The sequence below is a fragment of the Papaver somniferum genome, chromosome 3 (genome assembly GCF_003573695.1).
Source record: "Papaver somniferum cultivar HN1 chromosome 3, ASM357369v1, whole genome shotgun sequence".
Taxonomy (NCBI): domain Eukaryota; kingdom Viridiplantae; phylum Streptophyta; class Magnoliopsida; order Ranunculales; family Papaveraceae; genus Papaver; species Papaver somniferum.
In genome coordinates, this window is record NC_039360.1 from 229059400 (window position 1) to 229067831 (window position 8432).

The 8432-nt window shown below is 35.5% G+C and overlaps 1 protein-coding gene across 1 annotated transcript; it reads left to right on the top strand.

The window, feature by feature from the left end:
- The first annotated feature begins 3531 nt into the window (after nt 1-3531).
- Nucleotides 3532-6425, top strand: LOC113362234 (NAC domain-containing protein 92-like). The gene is made up of 3 exons (XM_026605178.1): nt 3532-4105; nt 5158-5429; nt 5540-6425. Exons 1-3 carry the CDS (start codon nt 3934-3936, stop codon nt 6074-6076), a joined length of 981 nt encoding a protein of 326 aa, XP_026460963.1. The 5' UTR covers nt 3532-3933; the 3' UTR covers nt 6077-6425.
- Nucleotides 6426-8432: the final 2007 nt, after the last annotated feature.

Here is an 8432-nt window from a genome sequence, read left to right on the forward strand (position 1 = left end):
GGCAGGGACGGGCCTATGAAGAGGCTAATCCGGGTTATAGTCCGTCCCTGATCTTTTCTTTTAGTATAGGTAAACTCATGTAATTTGGATATTAGCCCATGTGATTTCTAGGCCACGTTATGGAAGAGATAAACTTTCAAACAAAATATGAATTCCTGCACAAACTTATCAATTTTACACACGAAAAACTTCTCACTTATTTACGAAATTCCCACTGGAAGAAGGAAACTTTCAAACAAAATATGAATTCCTGCACAAACTTATCAATTTTATACATGAAAACCTTCTCACTTATTTACGAAATTCCCACTGGAAGAAGGAAACCTTCATGGTTATCACTGTTTCATAATTGCGAAGATCACAGCTTTAGCCTTACCCAAGATCATTTGTTTGGTCCGTCCCTGGTTATTAGCATATGTTGCATGACACTAAGTCACTGTTTGGATAGAAACTTACAAATTGACAGAAGAGACATTAATTGTAAGTTAACTTGTTACTATCAAAGAATCACCGTCCACGACACGATGGACTCGTGCATTTAATAACGCGACTTTTATATCTTTTGCGCGAAGTTCTACCTATCTAGTTTGCATATGCTACATGACACTAAGTCACTAATTAGTTACTAAAGGTCATACCAAACTAGACCTTATAGAATATATCAATAATAATAATCTAGAGAGGAAGAAGGTAATTTTCTTGGGTTTGCTGCTTTTATCAAAAGTTCGGACCAGTTACATTAACCTTATAAAAATTTAACCATTAAAAAAATTAACCACTGATATACTATTGCTAAACAAGGTCACACCAAAGTCATATAAAATAAGAGCAAAACAGCTTGCACTTATAGGGTTTGCTACTGATACTCTCATTGCGTGCGCAACACTTTACCCCAAATGAAACTTGCATGACTAAAACAACGTACAACTATGTACAATACTTACCAATCATTAACAAAACCCTAATTTTTATCCATCTCTTGTTCTTCTCCAAATTTCATATCGTGTTCAACTACTATTTTGAAATACATGTACAGTATATATGAAATTATGAAAATGCCATGCAGCTTCTAAAACAAACCATATAACCCTAATTTAATGAAATATCTCTTTCATGTTGCATCAATTCCAACTTGCTCACTACTGACCCATTTTTTCAAACTACTTGTGCATTTCTCATAAATACATCACAGTCTCATTTGCATATGTCGCTTGCCTGCTATTGTAAGTGCCTTAATCACCGCACAAAACGTAACTAATAATATGATTAAGACTAAACTTTCAATTTATCTAGGAACTTAAGGTATTTAATTTGAAGTGTTTAACAAGTAATGTTTGATTAGCAAATGGTTAAATTTTCTTTTGCATAATTATGGTTTTAGTTAGTCTTTTGGCCTACATTGTTTCTAGACAGTCTTCTTCTTCATCCTCTTTCATTTCAACTACTTCTCCATGAATGTCGACAACACCGTTAATAATATAGAAGACTAATCAGTAAGATATAACTCATTTGAACACGTCTCTTATACTCGTAACATTTACGCGATTGATATCATAATAATTTTCTACCAAAAATCTGATCATGTACAATTTAATACGCAAATGCGACATTGCTGATTAATGAAACAGTTATGAAGAAAATAATCTTCGTGGGATTATTGTCGTCAACTTTATTTGATTCGTTGAAAATTTGTATCCATAAACTAATTTTTTCTTGTTAAGTTTCTAGATAAAAACTGATTACAATGTGCCTCTTATGAACGCGTTCGCATTAGGTAGAGAAGCTCCAAGAACAGGTAGGTTGATCGAGACGTAGTCGATGAAAATTCCACAATGTTTGAATTGTTCGACAAGTAAACCCATACATTGGTAAAATGATTCCTACTTCGAACTTTTAACGGAATCTTCACAGTTACTTCTTGTATGCTATATGTTGTGCATGAATATATCCATACATTAACAATTTGTAAAGCTGTTCAAGTAAAAGAAAGTGAGAAATATGTTAACCTCTCTTAGTATTAATACATACAAACTTGATTAGCACAACTATATGCATATAACCCACACTACACTCATGAACTTAACGGTATAACGTTGCATCATGTAAGTACTGGTAGTAAACCAATTTCATTTACCTATTTTGGACTAATTTTAGTAAAAAAGAACATTTTATTCTTTCTTAATTTTATTAGCAATTTCGTCACTCAATTAAGAAAATCAATCCGGATTAATCTATGAAATATTTTCTTTAACTTAGCATTTAAATCCATTCAGATTTTACTAATTAATTACTGAATAAAAAAAGATATAATAAAGCTAACAATTCCATCAAATTTCCGTTTCAGACAATTTTGATTTTTCTTCTAAAAATAAAAGCATGCATTTTCTCTGTTTATCATCTCATGATGAGAAACAAAATAACAGAAGAAAATCCGATATATTGTTAGGTTAATAGGAAACGAAAACCCTAAAAATGAGTTTGGATTATTAAATTACATAAACTATTCCAATGGTTCGCGAACCGAGGAAGGAACCAATTCCCTCTTTGAATGGTCCTTTTTCTTCTTCATTCTACTGGTCAAAAATTCCAAAACTAGGGCTACGTCAGCTATTTCAGTCCTACTTGATCAATTGTGGATCCCGGTTACAGACATGGCAGAGCCTTATTGGTAAGGAGTTTTGGACTATTGTTGGGGCCTACTATCACGTGGCGTGTTTGCTGGGCCTCATTGGATCTGGCATCCAGAATCCCAAATTTGGTAGAAATTATTTGAATGTGTCTTTGACGGATTGTTCGTGTGTTTGTCTTATTTGTTGGTGCGAAAATCCCATGATTGTTCGGCTTTTCTTTTTTCTTTTCTTTTTTTGTTTTGTTGTTGAAGGGAATTAATTATTTGGCAGCATTTGGTTGAAAAGTTAGTTTGTTTATCAAACCCTAAACATGATGTTAAGAATCATACCATAATTTACATTTTTCTGATCAGATATTAGTTGATGGATTAGATCGACAATTAAAAGCTAAATAGTTTTCGCGTTTTCGGATGGTAAAGTATTTTTACTTCACAAAAAGATAATTTATAAAGGTCATTCTAAAATTTTAATTAATTTTTGGCTTTTGTCTATTTCAAACTGTAGCATTTTTTTTTTCATTTTTCCATGCTAATTAACGATTTAATGCTTGATACATACCTCTTGAATGACAGGAAAAAAAACATTCCTGCAGACAGACATTTTTCACTGTTAATTACTCAACACGACATTAGACAGGGTAATAATGTAGATGAAACCAAATACAAGGTGTAATTATTTATCAGTCTCTTAATTCTAAATTATTTTCCAACAAGGTTGGCAAAAGTAAAAGTATCTTGTTGGTGAAGACCCATAGTGGTTAAGAACTTCACAAACACATTCTGTATTTTCTCTCTCAAATTAGTCCAAACCAAGACAGCTTACATTTCAAACTCTTTGCTCAAACTAAACTTCATATATATATAAACAACCTCATCATCAGTCACCATTTCAAAGATTTAAGTACTAGTCACTCAAACTTAAGGTAACTTCTAGCTTTAGTTTCATCTAGAAAGATAGAAAGAAGGTACCGAGGTTGTCGTACATCCACGACTACCATTGAATTCCAGTTACAGTTCAACATCTATATCACCATAGAGCATTTTTCTTGCAAGCTTCGAAATTCGTCGATACTTCATGTGAAAATTCACCATTTTTTTCTTGTTATATTTAGTCAAACTCAACAGTAGAGTTTTGTAGAACAGTATATTCTTATTGCACAGTCGAATTAGTTCGGAAAACTTGGCCAAAGAAGAACAACAGGTATTCATTCAAGTTCGTGAGAAATATAATATCAATCGTACGCATATGTTGAGTGAGTAACAGCGTCTTAAAGTTCAAGTTTTTGTGTAATATATACTTTAAGATGGATGGATTAGTATCAAAGGAAGAATCATTACCACCAGGGTTTAGGTTTCATCCAACAGATGAAGAACTCATAACATATTATCTTACAAATAAGATATCCGACTCGAGTTTCACCGGAAAAGCAATAACCGATGTGGATCTTAACAAATCCGAACCATGGGATCTCCCAGGTACATATTCTATGTTTTTATATGTGTTTCCCTTAAACCCCTTGATTTCAGTGTTTTATTAGATGAATTCATAATTGTTTTCTAAGAAAGAATTTGTCGGTAAACTCGCTACAATAATATACTTATAAAATTCATAATTAATCTGTTTATATGCATGAGAGATTACATCCAAAATGGATAATAATTTGAGCTAGTCACCAACATGGATCCATGGTCTTCTGTTGTAGATTTAGACCCTTTACTACTTACTTCAGTAGTGACACAAAGTTTCATTTCTCTAGCATCACCAAGATCCACAACTCCCACAACATGACCAAGCACACCCATAAGGCGAAGAACGCTGGCAGCAAAGCCTGTTTCCATTCCCCTGTTACATTGTCTGCGTTATTCTCATCCGGCGCTTGCACCTGCACCGCCCGATTTGATGCAACCGGATAATATCCTGACCGGCATGATTTCTTTTTCAATATTTGCCACCAGCTAGAACAGTTTATAAAGCGAGTGAGAGAGAGATCGTATAAGAGTTAGGTTGGTAGTAGTTGCCGTGTTCCTTAGTCATGCCCAATAAAAATGCAGTTCTAAAGTAATTTTGTGTTATAGGCTCCCTTTGAGCCTGCAAGATTATAAGATCGGCTTAATCATGGCTTTGATCTTCTTTATTCAATTTCCGTCCATAAATTAGTCCGCTTAATGGAGATGCTAGTAAAAATATAACAATGGAGCTGCTAGTAAAAATATAACAATATTTTGATGCTCAAAAGCTTTCTCGATATTACTCTACATGACTTTATTTCTCCGGGGAACCAAGTGAAGCCTAGATGCTCTTGGTGTACATGGGCTTTGACGCCTCAACGTCAAGGCTTCCTTACATCTCCTTATTTACGTCAGTGATGTCTTTCGTCTTTTTACCCCAAACGATCAAGGTCACATCACCTAGCTAGTTGATGGTCCAAGTATTTATCAAATTTCTCTTTAGAGCTTTAAGTTTATGTGACCTCAACCACTTCTTGATTTTTCCATTATTTTGTTGTTGATGTTTCTGGTTTATGCAGCCAAGGCAAAAATGGGAGAAAAAGAGTGGTACTTTTTCAGCCTCCGAGATCGTAAATATCCAACAGGAATACGCACCAATCGGGCAACACATGCGGGTTACTGGAAAACAACTGGGAAGGATAAGGAGATATTTGATAGTGCAACATCCAATATGGTCGGTATGAAGAAGACATTAGTGTTTTACAAAGGAAGAGCTCCAAGAGGAGAGAAAACTAATTGGGTGATGCACGAATATCGACTTCATCCCAAAACATCCTTCAGAACGAGCAAGGTAATAAGAAAAGCAGTATTCTATGATGCAAGTTATGGTTGCACATGTAATTTTACTTCTTTTTTTGTGATATGCTGGCTCTAATATTTTGCTGTTGCATCATAAAACAGGATGAATGGGTTGTTTGCCGCGTCTTCCAAAAGACCAACAGTTTGAAGAAATACCAGCCACCAGTGCACCAACAACACAGAACCAATCCATACAGTTTTGAAACGGGTCACTCGAGCCTCTTACCACCAATGATGCAGATGGATCATTTCTCCGGAGGAAGAAACTACATAAACAATGCAGACTTGGCAGAAATCTCAAGGGTTTTAAGAGGTCCCCAGAATATGAACATACCAATGCAAACACAACCAAGCTATCCCGGTTGCTTCACGATATCCGGCTTAAACCTGAACCTAGGAGCCCCAACTACACAGCAAGGATTTCGACCTGTGCCGCCACAGAACCATCAGATGATGAATGCTCATTCAATGACTACAGCCGATGGATCTTCGTCTGTGTTAACTAATAATGGTCATGTAGTTGGTGGAAATAGCGCTGCTTTCAGCATGGATATGAATACAACGATGGGGAACAACCACAGGTTCCAAAATATGGACCCATATGCTGTAGACCTTGAGAATTACTGGCCTTCCTGCTAGAGAGAATCTTATAATTAACCCAAGTAAGACGAGGGGAGCTTCGTCGATATGAGTTAGTTTGATGATCAGCAAATGTTAGATTTAACTTCATATGCTGGGTACTTCGAAGAGGAACTTTTATTGTATTTATAATGCATGTTTAGACTTGGTTATAGATTAACAGGAACTACTGGGATGTCCATATAGGGATTGGCATGGTTATTAGACAATAGTGTAAGGAGTAATGACGAACCAACCAATCGTCTTCTCCACCACTCGATCTGTTTTGTTTTGTTTCTTGAGAATAAAGGGGTTGTATTCATATGTTCTCAAATTTATATGCAAAAAACCAAAGAAGGTTGGATGACAAGAAACCAGTACGACACTTGATTTAACATTTTCCATTCTAGTTTTTTTTCATGTAATCCAGATGAAAGTTTACTTGAAGCTAATTTTGTTTTTTTACAAATACATTTCCTTATTGGATAATACTCCTTAAAAATATTAATGCTTCATACATATCTTTACCACTTAAATGACACGAAGAAAAACATTCCCCAGACATAGACATTTTTCACCAGCATTAGACAGGGAAATTATGTAGATATGAAACCAAATACAAGGTGTAATTATTCCAACAAGGTTGGCAAAAGTAAAAGTATCTCGTTGGTGAAGACCCATAGTGGTTAAGAACTTCACAAACACATGCATCCTATATTTTCTCTCTTATTAGTGTAAACCAAGACAGCTTACATTTCAAACATTTTTTCTCTTAAACTTAAACTTCATCAGTCACCATTTCAAAGATTCTGGGTAGCAGTCACTCGAGCTTAAGGAAACTTCTAGCTTTAGTTTCATCTAGAAAGATAGAAAGAAGGTACCGAGGTTGTTGTACATCCACGGCAACCATTACACTTCAACCTATATATAAACCAAGAAAGATGCAGCATTTTTCTTTCAACCTTGGAAAATTCATCGATACTTCATGAAATTTGTGATCTTTTAGATTAGTAGTAGCTAATTAAGTTCATGTTGGGTTTTCTAGTCAAACTTAACAGTAGAGTTTGCAGGAAAAAAATATATTCTTATTACTCAAACTATCTAGTTCGGGAAACTACAACCAAAGAAGAACAAAAAAGAACCCATTCAGTGTAAGAGAGAAACATAATAGTGATCGATTACATATTGAGGGAATAGCCAGGGAGTAACATATCAAGTTCAAGTTTTTAAACCCTTTATTACTTACTTCAGTAGTGTCACAAAGTTTCACTTCTCTAGCATCATTACGATCCACAACACCCACAACATGACCAAGCACACCCATAAGGCGAAGAAGGCTGGCAGCAAGACCTGTTTCCATACCCCTGCTACATTGTCTGTGTTATTATCTTCCGGCACCTGCACCTGCCCCAGATTTGGATATCTTACCCCACGAGGCATGATTTCTTTGTTTCAATATTTTTCACCAGCTAGAACAGGTTACAAGCTAGGTATGTAAGACAGGGAGACCAGTTCTTAGGAAGTTTTATAAAGTGAGTGAGAGAGAGAGAGAGAGAGAGAGATCATATATATGGGAGTTAGGTTGGCAGTAGTTGTCATGGTTTCTTAGTCATGTACAATAAAAATGCAGTTCTAAATTAATTTGTGTTATAGGCTCCCTTTGAGCCTGCAGTATAAAGATCGGGTTAACCATTTAATCTTCTTTATTCAATTTTCCTGCATGAATTTATTAGCTTAATGGAGCTGCTACTAAAAATATAACAACATTTGATGATAATACACGACTTTATTTTTTTGGGGAAGCCAATTGCGGCCTAGATGCTTTCAGTTGTCTAGGTGAATGGACTTTGACGCCTCAATGCCAATGCTGGCCTTACATCTCCTTGTTTAGTTTAGTTTATTTTCTTTTTTACCCCCAGCTAATCAAGGTCACGTCACCCAGCACGTCATTGGTCCGTGTATTTCCCAAATTTCTCTTTTAGAGCTTCAATGCTAGTTCCTCCCTAAAGCTGGAGCAATGTTTTGAATGTCGTATATGTCTATATCTAGGATTTGATTCGGTGATGGTACTGGTGGTGGTCAGCTTAACTTTCATTTTATGTTGTTGATGGAAACAACTCCGGTTTTACCATGGACATAACACATGCTGTCGACCTTGAGAACTACTGAACTTCCTGCTAGAGAGAAATTTATAACCCTAGTGAGATGAGAGGAGCTTCGATATTAGTTACAGCACATTCTGAGGCTCTAATTCCATACATCTAAGTCAGGTTTCCATGAACACTTGGTAAGGTAACAATACTCCATCCAATCTAAGATCGGATCATCATTAACAAGAAAAGCACAACAAAAGAAGCCAAACTTTTACCCAGGAGCC